General features: G+C 42.6%; 1 protein-coding gene across 1 annotated transcript in view; it reads right to left on the bottom strand.

The window, feature by feature from the left end:
* LOC121290778 (calsequestrin-2-like) overlaps positions 1-16,566 on the bottom strand; it is a 50,343-nt gene that overhangs the window by 21,161 nt on the left and 12,616 nt on the right. Inside the window, exons 3-4 of the mRNA XM_041211685.1 lie at positions 7,828-7,928; positions 4,988-5,099 (exon numbers count right to left, since the gene is read on the bottom strand). Of these exons, the coding sequence (XP_041067619.1) occupies positions 4,988-5,099; positions 7,828-7,928 (213 nt within the window). The remainder of the gene's footprint in view (positions 1-4,987; positions 5,100-7,827; positions 7,929-16,566) is intronic.

The following is a 16,566-nucleotide window of genomic DNA, read 5'->3' as shown; positions in this document are numbered from 1 at the left end:
GGGCTAGAAAAGTGAGAGCTCCTGAAACAAGAGGCCACTAGCACACCCCTTTCCTATTTGTCAATAGTTGTGTTTGAGTATTGCTGAAAAAAGAGATATTTTTGTCTCTTTTTGAGGAAGATGGGGGCTCTGCCACCAACAGGCCATCGCAAAAACTCGCAGGAACACAGAGATTTTGTGTATCCAGGTGCCACTGTAGTATTCAATGATTCAATTGATCTGTGTTTGATTATGTTGGTCTGTTCACTGATCTATATTCACTGTACTTAAATGCTTAAGCCTGTGGGTGGAGATAGGGAGCTTAAGTAACTGACACCATATGCAAGGTTTTGGAATCTAGGCTGAGACCATGGGTGTAGAAATCTTGTAATTGCTGAAATATTTTAAAGTACTGTAAATAAACCTCAGAACTAGTTTATCTCAGAGCAATGTACAGATGAAATCAGAGACATAAAGTATTCAGTAAACTGGTGAATACATAACATCTTTAGCCCTTACAATGGATTTCTGCTGAATTTTATGGCCAGAGTGAACTGGGGGGGCTGCAAATGTTATATCCAAATGGTCTAAAAATTATATAATCTATCTCCTTATTTCTATTTTCATGTCAGTTGTTGACTCTAAAGTATTGTGGTCTTGAAAAATCATTCATGACCAAGAACAATAAATAATAACTTAAAATAGATAAGCATCTTAGATTTATTTGAGGAAATCCATGCTTAAATTGAATTTAAGGTATCAGAGTCATGTTTTATAAACCACTTTTGAAAGGGATAATAGTATGTTTTCATTCACCAATAGAAAGATAGCTTTGATTGCACCGAAGTGTTACAAATTGCTGCTATATTTTCATAGGCATCATTAGAGAATCATCACTGTTAAAAATCCTCTGTCAGTCTTTGTGGACCTGTCTGTGTAATCCAGACGACAATGGATGAAATGTTGTATGCAATAAAAAGACAAGCTATCACATAACTCGCAGCTGCTTAACGTGTCAGCAATGAACATTTCTCCAATTTCAAGTATCCATACAATTGGATTTTGTTTCTGACCATTTCTAAGTCAGACAGCCAGGCAAACCACAATCCAGAATTTGTTGCCCATCCCCAATTGCCCTTGAGAAGGTAGTGGTGAGCTGCCTTCTTGAAACGCTGCAGTCCCTGGGGGTAGGTATACCCACAATGCTGTTAGGGAGGAAATTCCAGGATTTTGACCCAATGGCATTCAAGGAACAGCAATATAGTTCCAAATCAAGATGGTGCATGGCTTAGAGGGAACTTGTAAGTTGTGGTTTTTCTATGCATCCGCTGCCCTTGCCCTTTTGGGTGGTAGAGTTCACAGGTTTGGAAGTTGCTATCAAAGGAGGCTTGGGAGTTGCTGCAGTGCATCTTGTAGATGGTACACGCTGTTGCCACGGTGTGTCAATGGTGGAGGCAGTGAATGTTTAAGGTGGTGGACAGTAGGCTGCTTTGTCCTGGATGGTATTGAACTCCTCGAGTGTTGTTGCAGCTGCATTCATTCAGGCGAGTGGAAAGTATCCATCATACTCCTCACTTGTGCCTTGCAGATGGTGGGCAGGCTTTGAGGGTGAGTTACTCTCTGCAGATTCCTACCTTCTGACCTGTTCTTGCAGACACATATTTATATGGCTGGTTCAGTTCAGTTTCTGGTTAATGGTAACACCCCAAGAAGTTGATGGTGGAGGACTCAGCAATGGTAATGTCATTGAATGTCAAAGGGAGACAACATCTCTTGTTGGAGATGGTCATTGCCTAGTAACTTGTGTGGCATGAATATTACTTGCTACTTATCAGCCCAAGCCTGAATATGGTCCAGGTCTTACTGTATGCAAGCACAGCCTGGTTCAGTATCTGAGGAATCACGAATGATACTGAACGCTATAAATCAGCAGCATGTTTCCCCATTTCTGATCTTATGATGAAGGGAAGGTCATTGATGAAACAGCTGAAGATAGTTGGGCCTAAGAACCTACCATGAGGAACACCTGCAGCAATGTCCTAGAGCTGAGATGATTGGCCACCAACAACTACAATCACCTTCCTTTGTGCTAAGTATGACTCCAACCAGTGGAGTACTTTCCCCTGATTCCCATTGACTTCAGTCTTGTTTGAGCTCCTTGGTGCCACACTCCATCAAAAAGTGCTTTGGGCAGTCACTCTCGTCTCATCTCATCTCTCAAATTTGGTTCTTCTGTCGGCATTTGGACCAAGGCTGTAATGAGGTTGGAGCTGGGTGGCTCCCCGCACTCCCAACCCAACACTGACTTAATGTCCCAATTAAAGAAATATACCAGCATATAAATTATTGGTGTAGCAAAATTGTATTTTATGATTCAATATTGATTAAGTATACTGAATCCAACACTTAAACAAGATATCCTAGTCTTCTACAGAACAGGTAATTATGAGCAAGTTAATTATTCTAATGATTAGATCTGACTGTCATTTCCAACCTCAAATTCTTTTACTAAGTTGTCATTATAATCCACCCCAAGTTTAATGATGTTTTAAATGTTATAGTTTTACACACACAGCAAGTTTATACAGAGCACAGATTCAGAAGGTCCACTGTGAGCTTCCTCATTTGTTTAGATACATTCAGAACACTTTACCGACATCCATAATGTACGCACAGCTCATAAATTCTATTCTTTTAATATCTCAATATATCTGTTGCTTAAAAAGGGAGAATGGATAGATTGAGTAATTACAAGCCAGACCCCACACCCTTCTCTATCTCTGTGACTTCCTCCAACCCCTGCAACCTTCTGTGATTTGTATGCTACTACAATTCTAGTCTCTTTAGTATTCTTCATTGCTCCTAAATTGGTGCTTGTGTTTTCAGCTGCTAAATCCCTCATGCCTAGAATTAGCCTCCTTAAATCTCATTACCAAGACTCACTCTATCAAGAAGGATGAGGATTAATTACAAAACCAAATTTGTTTTGGATGAGTACAAATTCATGCGTTTCACAATTCTGATCCAAATGAACCTTAAAAGGATGCTGCTGCCCAACTGTGATGATTTCAGCAGCGTCATCTTTGGTCTCGGCTGCTGCCTATACTGTCACTCCAAACTATGTCACGAAGCAGCACACTCGAAGTGTGCATGCACAGAGAATGCACGACGTTAGCAGGGAATTATTTCTGTTGTTTAAAAAGGGAGCAATGGATAGACTGAGTAATTACAGGCCAGTCAGTCTAACCTCAGTTGTGAATAAATTATCAAAAAAAGTTCAGACAGTATTAATTGTCATTTAGAAAGGTATAGATTAATCAAGGTCAGACGGAATAGATATGTTAGGGCAAGGTCATGTCTGACTAACATGATTACATTTTTTTGAGAAGATAACAAGAAGAGTCATTGAGCATAGCATATTGAATGTGGTCTACATGGATTTTAACAAAGCTTTTCATCAAGGTCCCACATGGCTGACTGGTTAGAAGAATAAATGCCCATGTGATCCAGGGGAACATGGCAAGTTGGATCCAAAATTGGCTCAGTGGCAGGAAAGGAAGGGTAATGGTCAATGGGTGTTTTTGCGTCTGGAAAGCTGTTTCCAATGGGACTCTGTAAGGCTCAGCACTAGGCCCCTTGCTTTTTGTCCTGTACAGTGATTTACTTGTTAATGAAGAGCGCATGATTAAGAAGTTTGCAGATAATTCAAAAATTGACCATGTGGTTGATAATGAAGAAGAAAGCTGTAGACTGCAAGAAGATATCAATGCACTAGTCAGGAGGGGAGGAAAGTGCCAAACTGAATTCAATCCAGATAAGTTTGAAGTAATGTATTTGGGATGGCAAATAAGGTAAGGGAATATATAATAAATGATAAGACACTGAGGAGTGCAGAGGAACAGAGGTACCTTAGAGTGCATGTCCACAAATTTCTGAAGGTAGAAAGACACGTAGACAAGGTGGTTAAGAAGGCATAGGGGGTATTTCCCTTTATTGACCAAAGAAAATAAGAATAGGAAGGTTATGGTGGATCTGTATAAAATAATAGTTAGGCTACAGCTAGGGTACTACATACAATTCTTGTCATATTGCAGGAAGGATATGTTCACATTAGAGAGTTTACAGAGGAGATTTTGATATAGCCAAGACTGGAAAATTTTAGCTATGAGGAAAGTTTGGATAGGCTGGAGTTGTTTTCTTTGGAACAGAGGAGCTTGTGGAAGATTTAATTAAAGTTTATAAAATTATGAGTGGTTCAGATAAAGCGGGTAAGAAGAACGTATTTTTGTTAGCAAAGAGTGCATAGGTTTAAAGTAAGTAGCAGTAGGATTGGAGGGGAATTGAGGAGAGATTTTTTTATCCAGAGGGTGGTGACCTTTATCGCTTTTAAAAAGTACTTCAATATGTACTTGAAGTGTTGTAACCTGCAAAGCTATGAACCTAGAGCTGGAAAGGATTAGGCCAGATAGCTCTTTTTTGGCCAGAACAGACATGATGGCCAAATTATGAATAGCTATGTATGAAGGCAAGTAGTTTTCTGCTTTTGCTGAGGCTTACACTGGAACTGAAACATTTAGTGGCCGGGATTTTACAGTTCCACCCACGACTGAAATCGGATGGAAAATTTGACAGCTACGGGACTGGAAAATCCTGATGGATGGGACAAATAGCCTCCTTCTGTGCTGTAGGTTTCTAAGATTCTTTCTATGGTTTTATATTATCTATTGAAGGTTTTCTGTGGTTACAAAATCTTTCACACTTAGAGCTAAGCTTCCAAAGTGATGACTTTCCATCCAGAGAGTGACACAACAGGCTGGAGGTTAGAATTAGTGATGACATTTTATTTTTTGTGCATGCTCTATTTATCTTATTGTGTGGTACCTTTACATTTTTTGCTTGGCTGGGCATGCAAGACAACTTAAATGAGGCACTTCATGAGCAGCCTACGCAGTACCTTCATGATTGCTATGCAGCTGCACAGTTTAGAGGGAACATGGTGGTGACTCACGTTCAGAAACTTCACTTTTAAAGTATCCGATCAATTTGATCACTTCATCAGTTCTTTCAAAAGAGCGAACCTCCGCCCTAGTTTCAATGATTTCCACTGGGTCTTCTGTCACCTGTTGACAAAAGAAAAGCTCTGACATTGTCCACATTGCTAAGCAATATTATATTTTCTGCATTAAAAAATGCCCTTCAATAATTTATTCTGAACTAAATATAGCTGTATTTGCTCAAAATGTTGGATTTTGCTACATTAGTGAATTAAGAGGTTCTTTTCTATCGTTGTTGTTTCTGTAACTTTGCACTCATACACTTTGGTGAATATTGTAGTGCGAGGATTTCCAGGCTACCTAACAGTCTGACATGCCGCAATGTGAACGATCCTTCCATGGTCATAACCATCTTTATAACAGCCAGTAGGATAATTAGCCCTGTATTGCAGGAGAGTTTTATATGATTACACAATCCATACAATTGGGGGTTGGGGGGGGGGCAAACACATTCACTGGACACAGGTATCCATCCTGCTGGATGGTGATCTATGGTTCAGAACCAGAGCTCCAGTCCCTACCATTAACTATTATCCATTATCTTTATGCAAGCACTTTTTTATTGTGCCAGAAAAGATGGTATAAAATTCTTATAGGTGGAGCTGATGGTTGTGGAACCTCAAATCTGAGGATGTTAGGGGGTTTTCCAGTTGTATTACCATTTTCTCGCTGCTTCTACTCCTGTATCAGGTTGGTGACAATGGAAAAATGTTTTTTGCATCCATAGACTGAATGTCTTTGCCAGGTGGTGGAGAGGCAACTTGGGGAGAGGAGCAGTGATCAAGGGGAATGGCAGATATCAGAGGGGGGAGCAGCACTGAATGGGGTGAGTAGCACAAGTTGATCTGTGCAAGTGGCCTAAAGATGGTGAGGGCTGAGGAGGCAGTCTCCAGAGGAGATGAGGCAAGATAGAGATATGAAGGCATGTGTGAAAGAGTGAGTGGTGATTGTCCCTTGAGCTGGCAGTGAGTGAGATGACAGTGAATGTGTGATGGGCTTGAGTGTGTGAGTTTAAAGTGATGAGATGGTTGCCTTACCCTGGAGGCACGGTTGAGGTCATTCATCCTCTATTTGCATTGGATGGTCAACCTCTTCTCTGCAGCATTGGCACTGATCACCACTGCCATCATCTACCAAGCCAGAGTGGCAATGTTGCTGCCCCTCCTACAGTCAGAGAAGAGGTAGAATACATCACAGCGGGCCTCCACAGCATCCAAAAGACGCTTGAGGCATCACTAAACTTGGGGGCTGCAGTCTTCTTGTCTTTCAGGGCCATGTCTTATTTGCAGCAGTTCTGGGCTGGAAGCACTGAGAGGTGTGTATGCGGCTGTACATTAAATGTGGCGCCCGGCCTGATTAAGCGGTGAGGTGACGGTGTTGCGGGTGAATCAGCATCCGCCCATCATCAAAACGGCGTGTTTCCCAGGAATGCATAATTAATGTGGTGGGTTTGGGATGATACAGCGTGAGAATCCATCATTGCAGCCAGTGGGTAAAATTTTACCCACCTGCTACTGCATTTAGTACAAATCTGGAATGATTCCACCCCTTGTGTAGAACTGGATATCCTCATTCTGTATACCCAGCCAAGAGCCCAGATTCATAAAAGTATTTAACTAGAGAGAATGGTTGACTTTGCTTGATTAACATCTTTAAGTGATTATAATAAGTTGTTCTTTCTGTGGTCTCTTCTGTCAATGTTTAATTGTACAGATTAAGAGGTCCAAAGTGTTTGAAGCCTCTGTTATTGACACTTTGATCTATCTGATAGGTGCTTCTATAGGGTTGTAGGAAGGTTGCAGCAGTTTATTTTTCCAAAGGAAGATTTGTGATTTTATTTTCCTGAACAGTTCCTCACATGCCGTTGTTACTGTATGGTTCATTGGTTCTGTACATAGTGATTACTGCGTGAATAGGCATGGAAGGTCCATGAGTTGGAGTGGAGGGTATGAGGGGTCATGGGGGTAGTGGGGGTATGAGCGGGCACTGGGTTGGTTTGGAGGAGGCATGGAGACCTGGAACTGGCATGGGGTGCATGGGGAAGATCTTTTGAACTTACCTTTCAAAAGGTTTCTGAGTCCAGACTATGGTTCACAACTCCACGAGTCATTCAGAAGCTGGCCCAACTCCACAAAAATTGTGGGAGGCTAGGAGATGCCTGCCCCTACAATGGAGCTGGCCAGGTCAAGTGCACGGCGTGGGCTCGATACCCACAGCCTTATCCCACATCAGCAAAAGTTGGTGTCGTCAGGAATGGAGATGGTAATCCTGAAATTGGGTCCCTCCACCGCGATTTTTAAATGGCTCCAGAGCTGGCCTGACCCTGCGAAAATCCAGACCACAATGTCCAACGTGTGGTCTAACCAAAGCACTATACAACTTCAGTACCAATTTCTCTGGACTGTACACTACTGTTTTGTTTATATAGTTTAGCACTATATGTAGCTGACATTAATTCATGCGGCAATTGAATGCTGCAATTTGCCTCATGTTCTGAAATGATGAGCAGAGAAATCAATATTAGTCCTGATCGCTATCCAATGTCTTCTGTTGGAAAGTGTATGTATGGATGTCAGGTGAGGAAAAATCAGACTCAGTTGTGCTGTTCTACATGTTTGAGTAGCTGTTAATACTAAAATGCACACCTGAAAAATGACTACTTGGGCAAAGTACTTGTGACCATGCCACCAAATATGCCACCATAAAATTGACAAAACAAAACATATTAAAATATTTTAAAAATAAGATTCATACAATGAAAAGTACTGGTGTCAACAGAATTTGTTCTACTTACATCCAGAAGAAATGCTACTAGGACTTCAGATGAGAGCTCGCCATCATACTCAATCAGATGATCATCTTTAAAAATATATACACTCCCGATTTCTATCAGACCTGTAAAAAATGGGGGCTGTAAGTGAAACTGAACATAACCTAGAAAGCACTTTAGAATCCCAAGGAGCTGAACACCACAGAAAGTGTGTACCATCTACAAGATGCACTGCAGGAATTCACCAAGGCTCCTTATACAATACCTTCCAAGCTCACAACCACTACCACCTAGAAGAACAAAGGCAGTAGGTAAATGGGAACACCACCACCTGAAAGTTCCCCTCCAAGTCACTCACCATCCTGACTTGGAAATATATCACCGTTCCTTCACTGTCGCCGGGTCAAAATCCTGGAACTTCCTTCCTAATAGTACTGTGGGTGTACCTACACCACATGGACTGCAGCTGTTCAAGGGTAGAGCAAGTCAGAGGCTTGGAATCTTACTGCGATAACTCACCTCCTGATTCCCCAAAGTCAGTCCACCGTCTACAAGGCACAAGTCAGGAGTGTGATGGAATACTCCCCACTTGCCTGGATTGTGCAACTCCAACAACACTCAAGAAGCTTGACATCATCCAGGACAAAGCATCCGGCTTGATTGACATGCCATCCACAAACATTCACTCCCTCTACCACCAATACACAGTAGCAGCAGTGTGTACCATCTACAAGATGCAGTGCAGGAACTCACCCAGCTCCTTAGGCAACACCTTCCAAACCCACAACTGCTACCATCTTGAAGGACGAGGGTAGCAGACGCATGGGAATACCATCAGCTGGACGTTCCCTGCCAAGCCACACACCATCCTGACTTGGAAATATATCACCGTTCCTTCACTGTCGCTGGGTCAAAATCCTACACCACATGGATTGCAGCGGTTCAAGAAGGCAGCTCACCACCACCTTCTCAAGGGCAAATTGGAATGGCAATAAATGCTGGCCTAGCTAGCAATGCCCACAAACCATTAATTAATTTTTTAAAAGCAGGGTGAGAGGGCATGTGCATTTGCCAGGATAGCAGGATTTGCAATGCTGTAAGAAACCATTAACTGCACACGTGGCTCTGTGGGCTCCACACTTCAATGGGGAAATGTATTGGAACTGCAAGGGCAACCATTCCATCAATCTGCAGTTGGTGGTGATACCTTGCATAAACCATTACGTAAGTGAATGCCCATTAGCCTGGCAGTAGCCACGATGCCTACATCTGAGGCAGTCTGGCACCTTGGCCATCTTCAAGCCTCCAAGAAGAACTAGAGGGACAGCTCAGGGACAAGGGCTGCCCCCTTCTACATCTGGCTGGTGAACCCCCTTTATCTCCTGAGCATGCAAAGACAATGGGTAAATAGTGAAAGACATTCAGCTGCCAGAAATGGCATGGAACAGATGTTCGGCATTCTCAAGCAATGGGTTCACTGCCTGGAAACTCGAGGGAAGCTCTACAATACATGCTGGGGCATGTCTCCAAGCATGCCGTGGTCTACTGCATCTTTCACAGCCGCAACAAAATAGGAGGAGTAGTAACTCGCTCTGCCATTCAACAAGATCATGGCTGATCTTCTTTCTCAACTCCATCTTCATACACTATTCCTACATCCTTTAATTCCCTTAGTAATCAAAAATACACAATCACTGAACATCCACAGCTCTCTGGGGCTAGACAATTCCAAAGATTCATGATCCTTTGTGTGAAGAAATTTCTCCTAATTAGTCCTAAATGGCCGATCCCTTATTCTGAGACTGTGGCCCCGTCTTCTAGATTCCACAGCTGGGGGAAGCATTTTCTCAGTGTCTACCCTGTTAAGTCCCTTAAGAATTTTATGTTTCAATGAGATAATTTCTCATTCTTCTAAACTTCAGGGAATATATGCCTAGTCTCTCTCCTCGTAGGCACCAATGGGTTCAATCCTCATTCTGGCTGAGGTGGATTCAGGACATGCCTCCTCGCCCTATCCGTGGTGGAGATTGCGGGGCTGTGGATTAGTCCTGCCTTTGGACAGAGAACTGGAGAAGAAGAATTGCTTGCTGTAGCTGAATGTGGACTTTCTGTGATTTATGTACAAGGGTACCCAGGTCACTATCAATGTAAATATTTTCAGTTTCTCAATCAAAAAATATTCTGCTTTTTCATTTTTCCCATCAAATGGGTAACTTCACCACATATTTCATCAGCCATGTTCTTCCCCACTCGCCCAACCTGTCTATGTCATTCTGCAGCCTCTTGCTGGCCTTCCCATTACCTACTTTCCCGCCTAACTTTGAATCATCTGCAAATTTGCATATGTTGCATTCAGTCCCCTCATTTCAGTCATTATATAATACCGACTGTAAATAGCTGAGGGTCAAGCACTGAACCCTGCGGTAGCCCACTAGTTAAAGCCTGCGAACCCTAAAATTTATTTCTGTCCATTAACTAATTTCCCAATCCCATGAATCCTTATTTTATGTAATAAGCTTTTATGTGGCACTTTAATAAATTCTTTCTGAAAACTGTAAGGCACTACATCCCCTTATCCCTACTTTAACAGGTTTGTCAAAACATGATTTCCCTTTCATAAATCTGCATTAACTCATTTAATTATATTATAATTTTCTAAGTGCTCTATTTCCACATCCATAATAATAGATTCAAGCATTTTACCTACAACTGACATTAAGCTAATTAACCTGTAGACCCCCCTGAAGGCACAGCCATTGTCACCAGGAATCCAGAGGCCATCTCAGGAGTAGGAGCAGGTGCAGACAGGGAGGATGCAGCCGAGATGCCTTTGCTCTGGATGGCTATCCAAGAGCACCTGATCATGATGGCAGCAGTCTAAACCTTCATGACAGCAAGCATGGATCTCGTCTCAGCTTCCATTGCATTACTGAGACAGTGGGTGGTTTTGCTTGTGCTGCGTTGGAAGCAGAGGCAGTGGCGCGCAGACACTGTATTACGGCTGGCCCACAAGTGCAGTCATGGAGCTGGCCAACATTGCTGTGCTGAAAAGGATGAGCTCCAAGCTCTCTGCCACATTGGAGCCAGACTCCTCCACACTCCTGCCAATGAACCCAGCATCTTGGTACGCATCATCAACAGAGTTCTCCTGTATGCCACCCTATCAAAGTCCTCATCTGAGTATCCTGTATCAAAACTCAACTTTGACCTCATCCTCCAGTGAACGAACACACAAACTATCCTTTCCCCCGGCCTGGCTGCAGTCCACTCATTCCCGGTGATTCACCACATGCAGATCCTGATTCTATACTAGCCTCTAATGCTTACAAGTGCCAGTATCTGAGATGGTGGCTGTGAGTGTCAGATCAAGTTATGGGGCCTCTTCATCTGTGATGTGGTGTGGCTCTCGTCCTTCCTCCTGAGGCTGTGGCTGGATTGAGGGTTAGGTGGCAATTCATGGGAAAGCAAATAATCAGGAAAGAGTTAGCACAAAGGAAGCAGGGGGAGGCTTGGGAAATAGGTCCCTGGTTGCATCATCTGCAAATTTGAACCTCATGCTAAGATGGCAGGATGAAGGTGAGGTTGGATTTGAGAAGGGGTATAAAGCAGTAACATTCCATCATCCTGAATGCTCTCAGCCCTTGGATGCAATGGACTATGTTGCAGCCAAACCCATGATGCAGGGCACTGCCTCCTCCGCACAACTTGGGAATGTAGACGTGCTTGTCCCCGCCACTTATGCTCTTCCTTCTACTGTGTGCCACCTAGTCCTGCAAGAGAGAGGGAAGAAGGTCGATAATTGTGTTTGGGTGATATTCATGTCAAAGCTGAGTAGCTGGAACTATGTAGAGGCAACGAGAGTTTAATGTGAGGCTGGCAGCATTGGAATGTGTCTGAAGATGAGCTGGAGTATCTGGATGGAAAGTCTGAGCCCTGACAGTTAAGAACTGTTACTAGGTGAGTGCTAGAGTATGCTGCTGGGTGAGTGGTGGAGGTGTGGTGCATTGAAAGCATGAGAGGTTGGTGATGTGGTGGGAATGCGATGTCACACAAAATTGCATTTATTTGACCACCCATGTGGTCATTAAATTTTTTCCAGCAATACTGCTAGGCCCTTGGTACCTTTGGATTCCATGGCCACCTGCTCCTATGCCCTTCCTTAATGGCCTCCTGGCCCCTCCATGGAAACCTGGTCTTTCTCTTTTGCCACCATCCCTAACTAAGGCCTCAAGCTCCTCATCCATGAACCTGGGAGCCCTCTCTTGCTTTGGAGCTCCATTTGCTTTGCTTCCAATTGCAGTTAATTGCAGTCAGCAGCAGCTTCCTTTCACTTAGTGTAGCTCCCTTTTAAGAGTGCAGATGGCCTTTTAAGAGTTGGAGTCTGGCTGGAACAAGTGTTATCCTCGCACGCCATCAGGCCCCTTATAAAACATGCAGGCAGCCTGCAGCATAAGTCATACTCCGATGCACACTACAATCAGGAAAAGGAGGAGACAGCATAAAGATTATACCTCACCTTCCTCAACTGCACCAGGTGCTGTTGAATTACAAATTGCGGCCTGAACCAGAAAATGGGTGTAGGCAAATTTTTAACCACTTATCTTTTCCTTTTCATGATTAGTCACTCGCTGTTGGGGAGAGTGCAAAAGAGGTTTACAAGTATGCTTCTAGAGATGAGAAACTTGAGTTATGACGATAGATTGGAGAATTGGGACTGTTCTCCTTGGAGAGGAGAAGGCTAAGAGGAGATTTGATAGAGATGTTCAAAATCATGAGAGGGCTGAATTGAGTAGATAGGGGGAAACCGTTCCCACTCATAAAAGGATCGAGAATGAGAGGACACAGATTTAAAGTGATTTGCTAAAGAAGCAAATCCGATGTGAGAAGAAACTTTTTCACTCAGTGAGTGGTTCGAATCTAGAATTCACTGCCTGGAAATGTGGTGGAGGCAGGTTCAACTGAAGCATTCAAGAGGGCATTAGATAATTATTTGAATAGAAACAATGCGCAAGGATACAGGGAAAAAGCAGGAGAATAGCACTAAGTGATGATGCTCATTTGGGGTGCTGGTGCAGACACGATGGGCCGAATGGCCTCCTTCTGCACCAAAATAATTCAGTGATTCTTTACTGGAATTTTACAATTCATGAGTTTTAAAGATGTAGAAAAATACCGAATTTATATTTCACCCAATCAGATGGTAATGTTTCAAGTCACATGCTTTACACATCACACAATAAATCACTTTTGGAATGAAGTGACTTGTCATATAGACAAAGAACAGAGTTGAATAGCCATCCCAAGCTGAGCTTCCTTCCAACCCTGTACATTTTTCACAGCAAAATTCAATTTCCATAGGTAGACGCTATAATCTAAAAGTTACACCTCTATGTGTGCCATCAATTGCACTAATGTGGAGTGCATGTGAAACAGGCAGCACTAATGTCTTATTTTAGGTTAATGCATGAGATATGTAGTGCTACTGAGTGCTATTTCTCTGCCAACTTTCTTTAAATGTACTCCAAGAGAGAAAGCAGAGTTTGGGAGTAAAGGGTAGTTACTTAGAGTAGCCAAAGGTGGGAAGTGGTGTTCCACAAGGATCAGTGCTGGGAACACTGCTCTTAACAATTTACATTAACAATTCGGATCTTGGAATTGAAAACACAATTTCTAAATTTGTGTATGACACCAAATTGGTGCGGAGGGGTGAATAGCCAGTGCTAAGGTGAAATGCAACCAACAGCAGGAGGACATCAATAGACCTGCAGAATAAGCAAATAATTGCCAAATTAAGTTTGGCACAAATAAAAATGAGGTAGTACATTTCGGCCAGAAGAATAGGAAGGCTACTTGTTACTTGAAAGGTGCTAGTCTAGATGGAGATCCCTTTGTTCCTCTACCCCTATCAAATACATCAATGAATTGAAGTTGCACCACAGGAAAAAAGGCAAACCAAGCACTAGAGTTTATTTCTAGAGGGATAGAATTAGGAAAGTTATGCTAAACTTGTACCAAATCAAGGTTAGACCAGACTTATGAGTATCCCATGCAGTTCTGGTTACAAAATTGTAAAAAGGGTATAGAGGTATTGGCAAGAGTGCACAATAGCTTTACAGGGATGATACCAGAAATAGGAGGATATGTATATCAGGAAAGGATGAATAGAGTGGGTCTCTTTTCTTTTGAAAAAAGGTTTAGGATGACCTAATGGAGATTTTTTAAATTATGAAAGGTTTTGATAGAGTGGATACAAAAACAATGTTTTCACTTGTAGGTAAGAGTACAACTAGAGCCCATCAATAACAGATATTGAAATCCAATAGGAAATTCAGAAGAAATTTCGCACCCGAAGAGTAATGCGAATGAGGAACTCGCTACACAGGGTGTGATTGGAGCAAACATTGTTAGAACAACTGGAGTTCAGAGCGGGAGCAGTTAAGACAGGGAGAGTTCAGAGCGGTACCTATTTTTGTAGACAACATAAAGGTAAGTGGGAAAGTATGTGGTGAAAAAGACATAAGGGGCAGGATTTTTACCTCATCTGGCAGGCATGGCGAGTGGGCCTGGGAGCGGCCGCAAAACCCACCACCACCCACGATCGGGCCCCGACCACGATTTCACACTGGCTGGCCAATTATCAACTCAGCGCTGCCTGGGTGGGGTGGGGGAGGAAGGTCATCATGGGCACAGGTGCACTTAGTGAAAGCCCCTTGAAGGCAAAGAGCTGAGTCAGATTTCTAACGTTAAAAATAACGATTTTAAAATTAAGGTAAACAAGTCCCCTTATGTGACCTTAATGTGAACCGCCCCTAACTCATTTATATCCTTCCTTAAATAAGTAGACCAAAGCTGCACACAGAATTCAAGATGCAGTCTCATCAATGCCCTGTATAACTGAAGCATAACATCCTTACTTTTATGTTCAATTCCTCTCATAATAAAGGACAGCATTCCATTAGCCTTCTTGATTACATGGTGCACTTGCGTAATGACTTTTTGTGACTCATGCATGAGAACACTTAGATCCCTCTGCACCTTTGAATTCTGTAGTCATTCTCCATTTAGATAATACTCTGCTTTTTTATTTGTCCTGCAAAAGTGAACAATTTCCCATTTTCGCACATTATACTCCATCTGCCAGATTTTTGTCCACTCACTCAACTTATACATATCCATCTGCAAACTCCTTGGGCTGGATTTTTAGCTTGGCGTGTGGGTGCATGCCCGACATGCACAACCGTGAAATAGTGCGAGAATTGTACACTTGCATGATATTTCAGTTGGCAGGCATGCGTGGGAGTAGGCAGCGTGCACACCGACAATTAAGTGGGCTGTTGAGCCCATTAATAAATTGATTAAAGTGATTTTTTTCCCCTGCCCATCCAGCCTTACAGTTGGTGAGCAGGCCTTTGGAATTTTGAGGCAACTTTGTCCACAGGCAGGATGAGGTTTCCGATGTTAATTAAAAATAAAATAAAAATTTAAAAATCTCATTTTTAACATGTCCCTGCTCATGTGATTAACTTCAGAATGCTTCAGTGCAGAGGGATTTGGGTGTCCTCGTGCATGAATCGCTGAAAGCTAGCATGCAGCTACAGCAAGAAATAAGGAAAGCAGATGGAATTTTGGCATTTATTACAGAAAGAATAGAGTATAAAAATGGGGAAGTGTTGTTGCAACTGTACAAGGCATTGGTGAGACCGCACCTGGAGAACTGTGCACATTTTTGTTCCCTTTACTTGAGGAGGATGTAGTTGCATTGGAGGTGGTTCAGAGGATGTTCACTAGATTGATTCCAGAGATGCGGGGCTTGTCTTATGAGGAGAGATTGAGCAGTTTAGGCCTATACTCGCTAGAGTTTAGAAGGATGAGAGGAGATCTAATTGAGGTATATAGGATGCTAAAGGGGATAGACAAAGTAGACATGGTGCGGATGTTCCCCCTTCTGGGGCATTCTAGAACAAGAGGCCATAGTTTTAGGCTAAGGGGTGGTAGATTTAAATCAGAGATGAAGAGGAATTACTGTTCTCAAAGGGTCGTGAATCTGTGGAATTCACTACCTCAGAGTGCAGTGGATGCCGGGATGCTGAATTGAAGGAGGATATAAACAGATTTTTAATTAGTAATGGGTTGAAAGGTTATGGGGAGAGGGCGGGAAATTGGAGTAGAGGCTGAAATGAGATCAGCCATTATTGTAATGAATGGCGGAGCAGGCTCAAGGGGCCGAATGGTCTGCTTCTGCTCCTATTTTGTATGTTCTTATGTTAGGCAAGGGAATCAAAGATTATCAGGGATAGATGGGAATGTAGAACTCGAAACACAAAGAGATCAGCCATGATCTTATTGAATGGCGCAGCAGGCTCAAGGGACCGAATGGTCTGCTTCTGCTCCTATTTTGTATGTTCGCATGGCCAGTTAAAACAGTGAGAGTTCAGAGTGGCCTCAGTTAAAACAACTAGCTGGCTGTATCCAGTCCCTGAGTTCCAAGTCGAGTTGGGAAAGAAAAGTCAAAGTGTGACGTCAAAGGCAAACAGGTAAATGATTGGTTGGTGAGTATTTTGCTCATTTATCTCTCAAAACTAGTGTAATTTATTAGTAATTGTAAGATTTTATTGGTATAAGTAAACTTTACTAGGGGTAATAATGATAAATTAATTAAGAAAGTAAATTAATTAACACATAATAAATGGCAGGGTAGATGATGTGTTGTGACTGCAGAATGTGGAAGCTCCTGGATGCCAGTGCGATTCAGGGCAAATATGT

Source organism: Carcharodon carcharias, chromosome 18 (genome assembly GCF_017639515.1).
Source record: "Carcharodon carcharias isolate sCarCar2 chromosome 18, sCarCar2.pri, whole genome shotgun sequence".
Classification (NCBI taxonomy): Eukaryota; Metazoa; Chordata; class Chondrichthyes; order Lamniformes; family Lamnidae; genus Carcharodon; species Carcharodon carcharias.
Note: the sequence above shows the minus strand (reverse complement) of the source record. Positions and strands in the feature narration are given on the sequence as shown.